This window comes from Pterocles gutturalis, unplaced genomic scaffold (genome assembly GCF_000699245.1).
Source record: "Pterocles gutturalis isolate BGI_N339 unplaced genomic scaffold, ASM69924v1 scaffold28227, whole genome shotgun sequence".
NCBI classification, from domain to species: domain Eukaryota; kingdom Metazoa; phylum Chordata; class Aves; order Pterocliformes; family Pteroclidae; genus Pterocles; species Pterocles gutturalis.
The window spans coordinates 1-16,900 of NW_010116336.1; the positions used below are offsets into that span (position 1 = coordinate 1).

Sequence of the window (16,900 nt, forward strand, 5' to 3'; positions counted from 1 at the left end):
CCCTGGAGGCATTCAAGGCCAGGCTGGTTCTGGCTCTGAGCAGCCTGGTCTAAGTGGCTGGCGGCCCTGCATATGGCGGGGGGGTTGAAACTAGATGATCTCTATGGTTCTTTTCAACCCAGGCCATTCTATGATTCTATGTATATCTAAATAAAACACACAATATCCTTCTTTGAAAATACCAAAAGTGAAATCCTGCATGCCAAGCCACTAACTATAGGCAATCAAAGAGCCCTGCATGTAAGTGGAGATTCTCTCAGACAAAGCTAAAGTAACCAATGCTTCTTTTGTTGGTTTTTGAAGAATGGCATCCTTGCTGTAGTTACAACTTACACTAAACTCAAATCAACTCTCTCAAACCTGCATTTAGCCGTGAAGGGGGGGAAACAATCCTGATGAGCTCTTCTTCCTTCAAGAAGGTTGTAGAGACCAGAAGAAATCAACTTCCAGTTATTGACAGTAAACAACTCAAGATTCTTTTCTGTATCTCAGGATTTGAAAGTGCTAGACATCTTTCTTTGATTCAAGTCTGCTATTTGATAATTTCATGACTTGTCACATAGCTATGGGATGTGACCACATAGATTCAGGATGCACTTCAAGGGCAGAAAGAAAGACAACAAGCAGGATTAGTACACGCATAAGGATTTCACAATTCGTTTTACTACTGTCAAGCCCAACAAACTGGGAGAATCACTTGGTTTTCTTTGTACCCATGAAAAAACTCAAATGTAAGAAAATGAGGCATTTAGACTAGAATGAAGAATACAATCTGTCCTCCTGAAGATAAAAGTATTCCTTAAAGGCTGTCAAGACATAAGAGGTTTTCTTACAAGCAGAAAATTGACAGAAAGATGCCTTAGCTAAGCAGAGGGGAAGGGTGGAGAACAGGGATTTCAGAAAAAAAAAGAAAACCCAGACACAACAACAACAAAAAAACCCAAACAAGTCTGGTCTCACCCCAAAGTCCAGAGTCATGCTCCCTATGCCGGTAAGATACTACATACACTGAGCTGCATACTGATAGACTGGGTTAAAATCTGAGAGTCTCAATCCTGGAAGAAAGATCTGTTCAACAAAGAGACAGGACAAGCTCCCATTGCATGAAAACAGCAAACCTCTACCTCAGGTCCAAATCCTCCTCTGAATGGATTTCCATTTTTCACAGCCAGAACAACACTGTAAACTGCTAAATTTTTGTTTTAGTTTTTTTAAAATTGCCTAAAAGGCACAAGAGTGTTATGCCCTTCAGCTCTACCTGTCACTACAAAACTATCTTAAGCATAAAAGATTACTTTCCACTAGAGGGTGCAAATCAATAGCTCTACCTTCGGTCCCCTTCAGTAACAAAATCCTCCTTCATAATAGGTCATTTAACCCAGTTATCTCCTCCCACCCTTGCTCCATAAAATTAGAAGTCTTTAAACAAGGGAAAAAGAAAAACCCTTAAGAGGAAGTTTATCTTGAGTGCCTCTACTTATATCTACTTTCCCCACCTGTACACACCAAAACAGAAATCTCTGATCTGCGGGACAGAGAAAATAACTAACTGAACAATCAATCTCAGCTTCAATCGTATTTATTCCTCAAAATCGCCACTTGTAGGATATGGAATACTAAGCTCAGATTCTGCAAAAGACATTTTTCCTCTGAAGAGTGACCCACTATAGAGATCACACAGAAGAAAAAACTAAAAAAGACAACCTTGTTTTGTAGTTTCTGTTTTCTACTTAATCCTTAGGAAGAACTTTAGGAGCTTATTTGTTAGCTTAAATTAACGTTTCCTAGCTGCTGATTCAATTAAGGAATTCTGAATGAATGGGGGTGACAGGACAGGAAGGGAAAGGGTCATAATGTTACTTTGTGAACACCCAGAACATTTCTAAACCAAATTTGAGACCACATCAAGTCAACTTCCCCAAGAACTTTTCTCCCATTCTAAAAATATTTATTGTCTAAAGTCTAGAGAATTGTATCAGCTGTTGCCTTTAGAGTATGTTTTTGTTTCCACTTAAATATGCTAAAATACTGATCTCTTGGTAATTATCTCCAGACAGCATCTGAAGCGAGCACAAGATTTTCTTCAAGAACAGAAAAGTGTACTGGAATTCCATGCTAGAGTTGTACTGCAAAAATACATCCACGTAGTTGCTTCCAGTTGTTTCTGTTTCTATTGGGAAAGATAACACACATATTTTATCATCCTATATATAAATGCTAACACATGGATATATAGCAGCAGTACTTAATATTACCTGTAGTGGTTTCTTACTACAATATGGCATAAATCAAAAGGAGTCTACCTTCTGCTGTGATGATACTGGTGGCGTAGTCATCAAAGGTTTAAGCGGAACAGTGTTAGTCTGAGGCGTGCTTATTCTTGGAGATACATATGATCTTGGTGATGAGGCATCAGATGTTAAAGACATTGGAGACTGATTAGACGGCTGAGCTGTAAAGAAAAAAAAAAAAGGTTGTTTTTAATAAAGCCATATCCTTTCTTTAAATGTGAATTAGACAGTTGGGGGGGGGAAATAACTGGAACAATCAAACGTCCAACAACAATCCTAGCTAAAGAATCATATTTTCCCCAAACTCTCCACTTCTAAAACTTGAGGATAGGGAGAAAGAACAAACTATTATGCAATACTTTTTACACATTAAGAGACTAAATGCAATACTTATTTTAGAATGCTAAACTCGATTTAACTGAATGAGTGCTCGAACAGTTCATCTGGAAACCTACTCACCCATTCTATGCATCTATCAATAGTCTTCTGCCCTTGTTTTAATTACTGGTTAAAAATTATTATTAGCATAATACTTCTCACCTACTCAATAACATGACTGCATTTATTGTTTTGGTTTAAGTTTCTAGCTTTATTCAGTTACAAACCAGAAAGTACTGAAGATACCTGAAGGAATATCTTCATTGGAAGATGAAAAATACTATTTACAGAAGGCTATTAAAAAAACCCCCACCAGACAGAATAAACTTTCATTTAAGAATTTAATGCCTCCCCCAGGAGTCACAGTTGCACAGTATTAGAAGAAGGGTGTTCAAGCAAGGAAGAGTTGTGTTTTATATTGAACATTAAACAATATCTAATTAAGGTTCAAGATAAATTGAGAGGGTTTCGCATATGTTTCACATTACTCTATAGAGTTAGTTAACACACAAAAAAAATCCCAAAGGGCAAGACAGCGAAGCACATTTACTTAGTTGCGTGTCAGCTTCCTGCTCCCCAAGTAACAATTTCTTATCCTATCTTTGGAAGGAGTCACTGAACATCCTCCACGCCAGGTGGCCAAAGATACAACAAGGGACAGCTTCTACAAATTTCAGTTGTATCAGCCTTTATAAAAATGCAACGTAACAATTTTACTTAAGGGAAAAGAAGACTCTGAATACCTTGCGTAGACAGTTGTGCAGCTTGAGAAATTAGGGAAGTGATATTGAAAGCAGATGGTCCAGCAGTAAGAATTTTATGGAGTATAGACTGCAGAGAGGCTTGTGTCACAGCTGCTGTTAGAACTAAAAACAAACATTGTTTTACTGACAATTCTAGAACATCACTTTAAACTATTCAAACTGGCTAAATATATTTAAGCCACATTTTCTTTCTGAGTTTGTTCCCATATCCAAAATAGACCAAAAAGCCACCTGAACTATTTTTCAATTACTTGAATCCAATTCATGAATGCTTGGCATGTCTAACCAAGTCCTTTATTTAGTAGTTTTAACTTTGATATGTACACTAAAAAAAAATTATTTTCAAAAATAACTAACTCCTCAGCTTGACCTTATGGATCAATAATAATTCTTGTAAACATAGAGAACATTTGCTCAGTTAGTTATTCTAGTAAGGAGAATGTGTGGGTTTTGGGTTTTTTGTTTGTTTGGGTGGTGGGCTTTTTTGATTGTTTTTTTCTAAACTACAATACTTTTTTTTAAAAAGGCAAAAAAAACAGTATCACTAACTCACTAAAAGGCAAGCGGGGCAGCAGGGGAGGAGGAGAAGACTTCCCCATTCCAGGAAAGGCATCTTTCAAGTTAAAAATCCAGACACTCAGTGCTTCTTCTTAAAAAAACAAAACAAACAAAAAAACCAAACCCCAAAACACCCCCAAACAACCAAACAAAAAAACCAAAACAAAACCCCCCCAAACAAATGAAAAAAACCCACCAAAACACTCCAACCACAAAACTTACTTGTTCTGCATTTAGCTGTCCCATCCCCCTCTACTCCAGAAAAAAAATAATCATTTTCAACCAGCTGTTTTAAAATTGTACTACATAGGAAGAGTATCTTACAGCACGAGCTGATGAGATCCAGCTTCTGAACAAATCTTTTCAAAAAGGTCTACAGGCTCTGTGGGATACTTCCTGAACCTACACTGCCCATGTACAAGTCTGAAAAAACTGACTCACCAGCACAAACACAGAATAACTCTGCATCATGTGCACAGTAAAGGCAGTGCTGCTGTGCAAGGTGAAGTCATTCTGCCCACGCGGACCTGCCAGCCAGGCCCTCATGCCATCAGAACAATACTAAACACAAGACAGGCACAACTGCTGCTCAGATATGGCAAGAGAAAATGATTAGGAACTTAAATTGGCAGTTTCCTAATAAAATACAATTGGAGTCTTGATTGGACCTTTCATTTTTTAACACAGACAACCACAATACTCCTACTTTTTTAGTCCAAAATAGTGCACTACAGTTTTAAAAGCTTCTCCCTCCACAAGAAAAAACAATAACCTACCCACCTATTAGTACTGAAGCCATAATATTTCCCAATTAAAAGGAAGTAAATTGACAGCTTTTCCTTATAAGGTAATTGTAACATACATAATAGTAAAATTTTAAGTAAAATTTCTACTATTTTGACTTTCATGGTTCGTACTTTTTAAAAGTTAAAGATAATGAACTCTGGGCATTACATGTAAATTTTTTGCTTCCTATTTAAATTGGTGATCAGTACAGAAGAAGCTTAAAGAAGCAAACAAAAAAAATCCCACACCACTTTCTTCATCAGTAACCTGCCACACGCAGACACCACATTAGATAAGATTACATTCAAAATGCATCAACTCCACCTGTTCTTGCAGTGAAAGGCACTACAGCTAGTTATGAACTTTCTTCTAATAAACTAGGCCAATGTGACAATAATCTAAGGGATACACTGATTTTATGCACAAAATTTAACTTGCTGGCAAAATTACTGATATGCTATCTTTATTCTGAGAGGCTACCATGTTCTCCTAAAGAAAAAAAATTTATAGGCAACAAGATTTAAGAATCCCTGGAAGTTTCAGTATTTGCAAACACATATTAGAATAGCAGCAAACTATAGAAAACAAAGAACATGGCACGAAACAAAAGAACAAAAAGCTCTAAATTTTGTGCAACAGACGGATGCTGATACAGCAATTAAGTCACCAGTCTCAATTAAGAGTGCTCATGTCCATCAGCATTTATTAGTTTAACAACCTTAAATGTTACTTGGCTAATTTAAAAAGGTCTAACGGGAAAAAAAAAAAAAGCAAACAAAAACAATCCCCACTTGATCTAGGGATTCCTTTATTCACTTTTCATTCAAAGTAAAGCTTGCATTTACTACAGCTTAGTATCCAATAATATACTAATGTGTGTAAAACAGAGATTAGATCAACTTTAAAGAATCCTTACCTTCATTGATTTTGGATATATCTACACTAGAATTATTAAGCTGCAATGTGGCTTGCAGAGCAGGCAGCAGCTGTCGAAGCAGATTTGGGTCCTGAAGTAATGGAGGAATTGGTGATTGTGGGACAGGTGAGACAGGAACTGTAGGAGCCGATGAAGCAGGTGCAGAAGATGGATTCAGTCCAGAAGCAGAAGATGTAGAAGGAGTTGTGCAAGAATGGGATACAGACTTGTCCACAGATGCAGACTCTGAACAGAAGACAGACAGTAATTTTCATTTTCCCCAATATAACCTGACAACTTCTCACTAGTACAATACTCATTAAATTCAGTAGAACAAATCTGTAACTATAAGAAAAATAAAACATGAATATAACAAAAACTGAAGATATTTGCTACCTAGTGTAACTTGTGCTATTGAACCTAGTATTTATTAGGAACACACACAATTTTTCTACTTCAAGATACTGGACTGAAATCTGCCAGTACTACAAATGGGAATTTTTCCCCCTAATTTTTAGGACAAATGTTGGCCAAATATTCCTTAGTGATTTTTTTTATTTTACTGTGCAATTACTCATATTCTATCTTTTCACTAATAATTATGTCTTTCTTTGGAAAATATACTATGAACAGAAACCTTATAGTCCGTGGACCTGACAGACAGGCTAATATGTCAAATTCGAAGGGAGGGTATAAACCATGCTTTGTTTATGCAGAGACCAGCCTACAAGAAGCTAGGAAATAAAGACCAAGTCTACCATAAACAATCCAGCTACATTGCTGAGGATTCACAGACAGGATAACGAGCTGTACTAGAAATGTAAAACGAGCTGTTAACATCTCTATAACAGAGTGGAAAAACATCTAAAAATCTATCTGCACATAATTTCAAATTTGTCAGCTTCTCCTGAAGCATCAAGACCTATAGCCTTTATTTTATTAATCTAATTTTAACAAATATCAACACATATCCACAGAAAAGCTTAGTACTTAAATTCAATTATACTGTATGGCAATTTGTTCTAATTAATGTGAGTTATTTAATTAATTTTAAATTAGACTTCCAATTAACATGAAAGTTTCTCCTCCATTCCACTACTGTGAGCAATTCCTGCACTGCAAGTATTTCCACTTACTACAGGTGTACCATCAGTCACTTCAAATATCCTTCCTTTAATAAGAAGCCTGCCCCACTACATTTCAATTTTAGCCCCCCCTTCTCTTATCCCCATTAAACCCATCAGACACTTCTGCCCCCAAATTCAGTCAAGACTAATGCCTCTATAGCACCAAAAAGGTTGGATAAGAGTGGAACGATGGATATGGATCCAAGATCTCACTGAGGATGCTTGCCCATAATACAGAAGACCTGGACTTTAAACCCACCTCAAACTGGGCAGAGAATGTCAACCTGGATATTCCACATTTCAGGCAAAAATCCAAATAAAAGCTAAAATAATTGCCTAGGAAACTCTTTTACTCTAAAGGTGTGTTAGATTTCTTTTTTTTCTTTGGAGACATAGTCCAGGTAGGAAGAGGCTGACTTGTAGTAAAGAAGAAAAACAAAAAGGTCTTGTTTTGGTTTATTACACAAGAATAAAATGTTATAATATTTCTAAAAGCTTTTGTGTTCTGACAGCCTTAATTGCAGCTTTTGAGAATTTGTAAAAGAACCCTAAAAAAATAAAAATAAAAAATGACTGAAATGAGTATCAATACATAAAGCAAATCAGATTAGAAATCTCAGTGAAAGAAAGGGGACTTCTGGTTCTGTGCAGTTACAGCAGAAATAGTTAATAACAGGTCACAAATACTCCAAAAAAACCTTTTTGAGTCAAATAGCTGAGAAATCTAAATGAGGAAAAAAATGCTGAAGAATCCAAATTTGACAGCTTGCAAGGATGCAACAGCCAGGGCACATAGGCATGTTTTGATGTTTCAGGCAAACGTCTGAAAAACAGGCGGCCTTATCTAGTTACAAGCTCCTCATGACAAGCAGTTGTCTTTCAATATGTCTGTAAAGGGACTTGGCCATTTGGTCAGAAGCTTTCATAAGAACAACTTACAAAGGGACAAAAAGTGCTACAAAGACTGAAAAGGAAAAAAAGCAGTTCCAAAAATTTTGTATGGTTTTCAGTAACATGTTACTAGGACAGTTGATTAGGTATCAGCACCCCAATGAAACAGTAAGTCATTAGTAAAAGTCTCTGTAGTACTAAATCTTACGTTATGGTGTTCAAAGTAAACTTATTAAGACAACTGCAAGTCAAGACACATCAAGCAAACAACAGTTTTACCACACTAAACAAAAACATGTAAAGGTTAAACCAAATTTGCATCTCTCACGTAAGGATATGATACACTTGCAGACAAAAGCAAGGGAATTAGGCACAACGCAGCATGTTGGTACTTATATGTACAAGTCTCCTACCCTAGTTTTGAGAACCTTATAAAAAAATAACCAACAAAAATGAAAAAAGATACCCAAACAAAACAGGAAAAAAAAATACTAAGAGACTACCTGCACTAATTTCAAAACATATTTAATTTAGTTAGGCTTCACAGTTGAATTGAGCTGTTTTATGCAAAAAAGCAACTCACTACTGCATTATTAATTCACATAAGCAATACCTGAGCTTCAAACCACACCACCATACCAAACAGCTAGCAGTATTTTTCACCCACACTACAGATTTGAACACAAAATAAACTGAATCCAAGGCAAACTCAAGCTAACAACACAGTGAAGACAAACCATCAGACCAGTTCTGGTTATTTACTAATTTATTGAATATAAGGACTCAAAATATGTAATACAAACCCACTGAATTCCAAGAGGTCTGTAAAAGTACTTTAGTTTGGGTGAACTTCTCTGCTATAAAAATGCAAACTGAATTACATCAAAACAACACAGTCCAGTTAATTCTTTTAGACAATATGGAGACACTCTTCTGCAGCTGTATTACTGCAAGTGTTTAAGTATGCATTAAAATATACATGTGAAATATAATTTTTTGTGCAATCACCCAGATTAAACACCTAGAGAAAGTGATGTGAAGAAATGTTTGTTTCACAAAAATCCTCAGATATCACTCACTGGGGTGCGTGCATTTCCCTTGTTTTTTCCACAAATAGAAGCAGAAACTTTTCACTCCCTCCTCTTGCTCTCTAATTCCCCTTTTGTCTGCTTTGAGAGACTGTTTCATTGTATATTTTGCCACACAGTTTACTTTTCAACATTCAAACACTATTTCCTAGTTTCTAAAACATTTACCTTTAGGATTTAAGAAAACTGCTTAGAACTATACAGTCCTCTAACTCTTAAACGCATCTGAAGCTTCAATCGCATGAAACAGTCAAAATGAACACAGCATACTGAGAAAAGTTAAATACCTTTACAAATCTAAGTCCTTTAGTTTTACAGCTCTGCTACACTGGTCTCTATACCTGTGCCAACATAAGTTCATGTTCACTAACAAGCCAACTACAGTATTATTGCTAAATAGGCTTTTTATTACAGAGCAGTCATTCATAAACCTAATTGGAATCATTAATACATCAGACTAATTTTAAACCTACAACTGAAATTTTAAAAACAGAAAATATAAACTTGGCCTGTGTCTTACACAAAAAATATTCTTAAGGAAAATACAAACTAATCTGCAAGGCCTGCAAAAGTCTCAGACTCTGGTTGAAGTTGCCTGATATTGGACAGGGCAGCTCTGCAGCCTCTTGATTGTCAACACCAATTTTCATACAAATGCTACGCAAATGACTCTTCAACCTCACATAAAATTTCAGCTATTATCATGAAATTTCTATGGAAAACTTATAAAGAAGAAAAAAAAAAATTAAGACCAAAAGCATACCATATCCTGCTGTGATCTTTTTAACTGTTGAAAACTTTGTTAATTAAAATTTACATTTTAGCTCTTCCTCTGAATAAATACAAAAAAGTGGATTACTTTTAAAGTAATCTTCAGTGATTTTAAAAATATTACTTTGCATCAATTTCTCCATAATAAACTAAGCATATTAAAGTTTCAACTTCTGGCGCTTTTAAGAAAATGTCTAAAAAAAATCCATTCACTTTGTTGTGACAATATGAAAATACAGTATGCTTTCTGACAATCATGTAAACAAGTTAATTAGATGCAGCCTACATATAGAACCACAATATAGAACTAAACAAGTTTCTGGACTTTCAACTTTAATCATATGGGAAAAAAAAGAGCAAAAAACAAAGCCATCCACATAAAAAAAAAAAAAAAGAAAAAAAGGAAAACAAAGTAATCGGATGACAATCAAAAAACCAAAAAAATAGATGTAGAGATTAATGCAAGGAACCATTAACTGGTTTTACATTAAAATGGAGCAGGAGAAAAGGTTTTAATAATGAAAACAATTTTTGAAGACCACAATGAATAGAAAAGGGCTTTCTATTAATAGTCTATTCTGCTGGAAAGTGACCTGCAATTACATCTTCTGGACAAAAAGAAGTCTGAGTTATCAGGCAGTATTCTATATGGCAAGAACCTGCATGACAAAGGTGCGTCTTTGCTGCAGGTTTCAGAGAATCTGAACTGAGGTAAACTGGAGGCTATTACTTGCCCCAGAAACACCACCTCAAGTCAGAACAAAAACATTACACTGCATATTTACAAGAAGTGTGCATTTTTTAATAACAAAGCCAAGTAATCCTTTCAGAAAAAATCCACACAGCATTTTCAGCAACTGTGCCACAATGTTCTTCAATTACAACCTAGATACAAGAAGGTAAATGCTTCGCTTCTCAGAGTTTGAGGCAGGGTATTAAAATGCTGATGAATCTTGCTGTTACCAGTCTCTGCCTCTCATGACAAGAAACTTTGCTCCTAAGCAAACAGCTGATCCACTAGCGAATCTCATTCTGAAAGGCAATTCATAGCCTGTTACAGTTAAAATAAAGTTATGCAGACTAGGGTTAATGCAGAGGGGTGAAAAACTAAGTCTTCTGACTGTCCAGCTACTCTGTTTCAATGAATAGCTCTTGAGAGCAACACTCCCCCACCTCTGTTGTGCCTCAGACACCCTGCTCTGTCTGCTGGAGTCCTTTAAGTACCTGCTCCTGGTACTTGCTCACTCCCTTTTTGCCCATGGTGTGCCGAGTTATTCAGGCGTGTTAGTGTGACAGAGAAGTGAGTGGGAGAAAAAAGAAACAAGAAGAGGAAAAGCATTTTTTGTGCAAGAGCTTCCTTCACAGTCCTCCTGACAACTAACATACTAGTACTCCCTATACAACAAGTAGTTTTAAAATACTGCTCTATATAGCTTGCTCTTATTCTGCCACATATATGGATAGCCGATTTATTTCAAGGAAGATTTTTTTCAATGTAATGAAAATTACCCACTACTGTTGACTGGATAATTCCCAAATTATTGGTGTGATCCTTTGAGGGTTCCAATAGCTTTTACTACTGATGTAATTTTTTATTCCATTTAAAACAAAATCAATATATTCAAAGTCCTTCAGGTTCAACGCTACACAATATTACCCAATCACTCTATTGTGAGCTTGAGCTGTACCTTTGCTCTGCTAGCAACAGTCATGCACGTGTGCTCTCACACTGTGCTCTCTGTGGGAGGAAAACGGCATTACAAAATTTTCAGAAATTCAATGCCTTATTGCCCCATAAACTTCACCTCTGCTATACTAATGAAACAACTACCACCTAGAACAGCTAATTGAACTGCTTGATTTACTGCTGACAATTAAGAATCTTAACACATTCACCTGTGCTGGCAGAGTCCACCAACTAAGTTCTCTGAGCAGCAACAGTGACATTTACCTTTTTTACATAGTTCAGTTTTGACCTACTAAGGGACCTTAAGCCATACCAAAATATATAAAGATTTAAAAGCAATGCATTTTGTAAATACATTTGGACAAATGAAATTATGGCAACAACTTTGTTCTCAAATATGCTCAAATTATCTAAAATACAAAAAATACCATATTTTTCCCATTTGTATTTCTCCAGTCTTAAAACTGAATTTTCATATTTTATTTCTGCTGTCAAAATAAATGTAACAGCAACGCTCAGCAAACAAGTATAAAGTACTGGAAGAAACCTCTAACAGTCTCACTAGTGTAATTTTTTCTGACCACTATATGAGTTGGGTAACATACTTACAACTGCAAAACACGGCCAAAGAAGATGAAACAATACCAGAAGCAATGTTAATAACTGACTGGTAAGGACTAGCAAGTGTTACAAGAAAGAAAACCACAGAGTGGAAAAAAGGATGAGGAAGAAGCTCAGCTGTCACTGACCACTTTATTTTGTCAGCATCTGGGTCACAACCCACCCAGCATTGCACTGGCCAGCTTGCTGAGTCTTTTCAGAAAAAATTAAGAGTACTGCTGCACTAGAAACAGAAACACTGCCTGACAGGACCTGGAGGAAAGGTAGTAAGTATCCTACAGACAGACACACTGTTAAGATATGGACAATACATCATTTTATTCAGTAACTCAATTAGAAATAGGAAAATGTGATGTGCCCTACAGATAAAGCAGCCAGAAAGTAGGAAAAGCAACCCCACACTTTACCTGCATAAAGCACTCACAGTGAGCACAAACAGAAGCAGCAGATTCTGACTGGAACATTCAAACCAAAGGGTAGAGGTCAAATAGTTCCCCAGGAACTCTCCACTACTGCCAGCCATTGAGGGCAGAGGACTACTGCTAACAGCTGAGCTATAGTTCAGCCAGGGATTTTATTCAATCTCCTTGTGGGACTACAACATACCCCTGCAGCAAAAGAGATTAAGCTGAAAAAAGTGTTGTTGGTTTTTGTGGTTTTTTTGTTGTTTTGTTTTTCACAACTATTACTGCATTAAAAATACACACTAAGAACAGAACTATTAAAACAGTGGTACATATAAGCTGGCATAAGGCTTCCAGCAACACATTGACAAGAAGCAAGAACTCATTTAGGCAAGGACTACTGCACATACTATTCAGTCATTTGGACCAAGCTATTTTCATAAGCAAAAAATACAGCTTTACCTCTTTTTAGAAAGAGAGAGGGATGGCACAGGTAGCGAACAGAAAAAGATCAAATGCTGTTTGCTTTACTAGTGTAAAAATAAACCCCTCGAACTACTTTCCAATTTTACAAAGGTACTTTCACAACTGAGTCTGAACTGAGTGTATAACGACAATTTTTTTTTTCCATCTTGTATAATAGCTACAAACAAATACTGTTAAACACTGCATACAAGTCGTTGATGAATATATTGAATAGTATCGGTCCCAATACTGAACCCTGGGGGACTCCACTAGATACAGGCCTCCACTCTTTCCTCCCTTCTTTTAGATTTAAATACTTAAAATGCTGCAGAAATTATACCGGTCAAATTTCTTATCTAAAAAAAAAAGTAATCCAACATTCATAAAAAAAGGCAAGACTATTTAATATACTCTCTGAATGATCTCTTATCATAATATAAGCTGCACTGAATTTTTCTGTTTCTGCAAGAGAGGTATTCCAGCAACATGTGAAAATTCACATTTTCTGGAATACGTATTTCAAGCCTAACATTCATCTATTCTGATTCTTCAGTTGCTTATCAACTTTCTGTAATCCACCCTGTTGGAAGCTCAGAAAGTGATTTTGCTCACAATGAAGTGCTATGAAACACATCAACAAGGTGAGAGTATTATAGAGAATCTATCAATTTAACCCACATAAACTTAAAAAAACTACATAGGAATACAGAAATTAAGTGATTATTTAATATGGAACCATCCATTGTAACACAAATTCTAAAGTAAGATTTATAGTGTCTAGACTGCCCTGTGTGATCATTTTCACTATTTATATCCAACCGGATGTTCTCAAATGAATGTCATATGTAAGAAATACTAGAAATCCATGCCAACATTTGTAGCAATTGTCACAGTGGGAAATTCCTTCACTCGCAGTAAGATTCAGTTGCTCAGTTTAAGTGGAAGCAACTAATAAAGGCATACAGTAAAGAAGGGAAACAATATATCCAGTTTGACCACACACCAAACAGGAATCAAGTACATACCAAAACTGAGTAATAAGGGTTTTCTTTAAGTATATTTCAAAAATGGAAATAGAGAGGATACAAAAAAGGAGAGAACACTTGACATGGATGTTTTGCACTGTTATGTTTACAAGTGCATCAAACTGCAATCAAAAAACAGATGCTGAACTGAAGCAGGTAACTATGGTAGTCAGTACAACAACCATGCATAAACTAGTACACCTTATTTCTTGCTTTACTGTGTTTAATAGAAAAAGGCTTTCTGAAAAACTTCTGTTCCTCTGTAGTTTACAGTCAACATTCATGTACTAGATCATGTAAAAATTGCACAAAGTCTCAAGAAAAACATACTAAACTTCTTTACATGCACAATTTCTTACACTGCAGTATTTGCCAATGTATGGTATTGTCTGGGTATTTTGGATGACCAAGCGCACTTATCTCTGGGTGTCCTGGGTTTAGCGTCCCAGACCAAGAGCTGACCAAAGAGGGGAGAAGGCCTTGGGAGAGGGACCACCTGGAACAAGATGACCTGGAGCTAAAGAGATCCTGAACAAAAAGGGACAAGCTTGCAGAGGGCCCTTACCTATATACCAGGCATGACGTGTATGTTATAGATTATTGGCTATTTTGGGTCTCAATCCTAAACCTAACATCAAATCCTAGGCTAGTAATTGGGGCTGTGCTCCCTCCCAGCTTCTCCTGTCTGCAGAGAGCAGAGAAGCTGAAGGAGCTTGGCAGCAGCAGTAAACATCACTTTTTATCAGCTTTCTTCTGAGCACAAATCCAAAACACAGCCTCTTGCTAGCTATTATGAAGAAAGTTAACTTTGTCTCAGCTTAACCCAGGACACTGGGTAAAAGCTCGAATTCTTTAATAGAGAAAACTGTAAGGCAGGAAAGCAAATGCAGAGTATAAGACCAATGTCAGACCCAAGTGTTTTTGGTCTTCTTCATAACAATTAAATATTCTTCTCTAACTAGACAGACTTGCAAATATCAACAGGGCAGAAAGCCATCTTTCAAAAAAAGAATTCAGTGTCATACTAATTAAGCAATATTTAAAATTAAAACCAGACAAGTTTATAAAAAATTACTTTTTCCCCTCCCCAAAGCCCCCAAAAGATTTTTCTTATAAAATGTCACTCTCTAAGAACTCTACTATACCGAAGTATTATCACACTATCACTAATAACACATGTCCATTCTCACAATCTTTGTGAGCAGTTCTTCCTAGTAATGAAGTAAATCCAATTAAAATATAGACTTTTGAAGGGTCACAAAGAACACACAGTAAAGTCCTGATCTTCGCTTGATGACGAAGCAAAGTGTTTCTGGTACGTGCTATACAGAAATGCAAACTTTCATCAGCTTTAGAACTGAAGATCCAGTACATCACAAGACACAGACCAAAACTAAAGGAGCAGCTGTTAAAGACATGTAGGAAACATTTCACTTTCTGTAAGAATTGCACTTGTGTTTATTGAAAAGTTTGACACTGCCATTTCAAACAGTAAAAGCAAGTCACAAAATATGATGGTCCAAAATGACATTCAAATGGTGTAACTACACATATGTTAAGAACTCAAAGATCCAAAACAACATGAGGGAGGACAAACATTAAAATGTGTCCTATTAGAATACATCTTTCAAATTATCATTTGAAATTATAATTTGCAGAATAAGCCAATAAACAGCAAATATCGCAGTATCAATTTTAAGCTGTGTCAGACACAGAAAATGTGGCTTAAGGGGAAATAAACACATAAAACCAGTAATCAGGTTCTAAGCACACACAATCAATAAGAAAAATATATTTAAATTCTAGAACGAACATACTTTGAACAAGCAACGCAAATGCAATGTATCATCTTAAATACTAGAAGGAACTGCATTAAACATACCTTTTTTCTCCGTTTTCTGTGCAGGGATGGAAGATGTGGATGTAGGCAGTTTTGATAAAGTAGATGCTCCATTAGCATCAAAGGATTTCTTTGGCTGGTGATCAGATTGTAGAGAAAACGGACTAGGAGGAACAGTGCTTGGGGTAGCAGTTGGATGAACCACTGGTTTGATGGGATGCTGTACTGGAGTAGAGCTACTGTGAGTCTCTGCTCTTGGCAGTCTGTAGTCTCTGTCATTGTGCCTGCTTGTTTGAGATAAAATATTCTGTGGGAGCATACTACTGGCGTCACTGGAATGCTTGTCTTCCACTTTTTTCAGGATACCCCAAGTAACGTTGCAATAAGAAAAAAAGATTACATTAGAAACTTGTCTAAGACTGCAGTAACTTCAGTACAGCTGCACATCAACAACTAGAGCTGACTGAACTTGCTTATGATTAAAATGATGATCAAAAAAGGCAAAATTTAATTTTACTCACTGACAAAATGCATTTTCTCTGACCTTTGCCTGATTTAGAGTTCGGGTTAAGCACCGTGTTTTGATGAAAGGCTGCTTTATAACAAGTGTTACAGTCAAGTTCATTTTTGAAGTCTCCTAAAAAATCTAAATCAAAATCTATTATTCCCATCTCATATTCAGCGTGAAGAGATAATTTGTGCCATTTAACTTTTGTTCATTGAAAATCCTGAACATCAAGTATAATTTAATAGTTTCAAATTCTAGCCTTCAAAGAATTCCACTTCAAGTCACTTGAGTGCTACTACTAAGAATTTACTTTGAAGGGAATTAATTCAAGGAAGCTATATATTCAATGAGTGACTAATCTGCATTTGTCACACAATCACAGACTTTAAAATATGCTACACAGGGAACATACTGAGGAAATACAGAGTAACTATTTTTATAGATTCCTAGATTTTCACCTGTCACAAAACAATAGTTATTGCAACATGCATTTCTGCTATCTTTTTGTATCATACAGTATGTCTTAGCATATGCAGTATGTTTCAGCATACACAGAAGAACAGCCCTTTACACATCCCTGCCTTGCCAAGTCCCAGGCCGGGGGAGGGGAGGAAAGATTAATACTTTGGCTTCTACCTTTAAACCAGCCTGAGAACCATGCTACAAATTCACGCAAACTACATCAGCACATAGAAAGAATCTCACAGTACAACCATTTCCCAGCAAAATTTGACAAAGATTGAAGCTAGGTATTGGGGGGGGGCGGAACAAAAAGTCCAG

At 36.3% G+C, this 16,900-nt stretch overlaps 1 protein-coding gene across 1 annotated transcript in view; it reads right to left on the reverse strand.

The window, feature by feature from the left end:
- Positions 1-2,303: 2,303 nt before the first annotated feature.
- LOC104457652 (WW domain-containing adapter protein with coiled-coil) overlaps positions 2,304-16,900 on the reverse strand; it is a gene marked incomplete at its 3' end in the record, with an annotated part of 40,281 nt that continues 25,684 nt past the window's right edge. The window contains exons 5-8 of the mRNA XM_010075481.1: positions 15,655-15,963; positions 5,694-5,939; positions 3,413-3,535; positions 2,304-2,452 (exon numbers count right to left, since the gene is read on the reverse strand). Coding sequence (XP_010073783.1) covers positions 2,304-2,452; positions 3,413-3,535; positions 5,694-5,939; positions 15,655-15,963 — 827 coding nt within the window. The remainder of the gene's footprint in view (positions 2,453-3,412; positions 3,536-5,693; positions 5,940-15,654; positions 15,964-16,900) is intronic.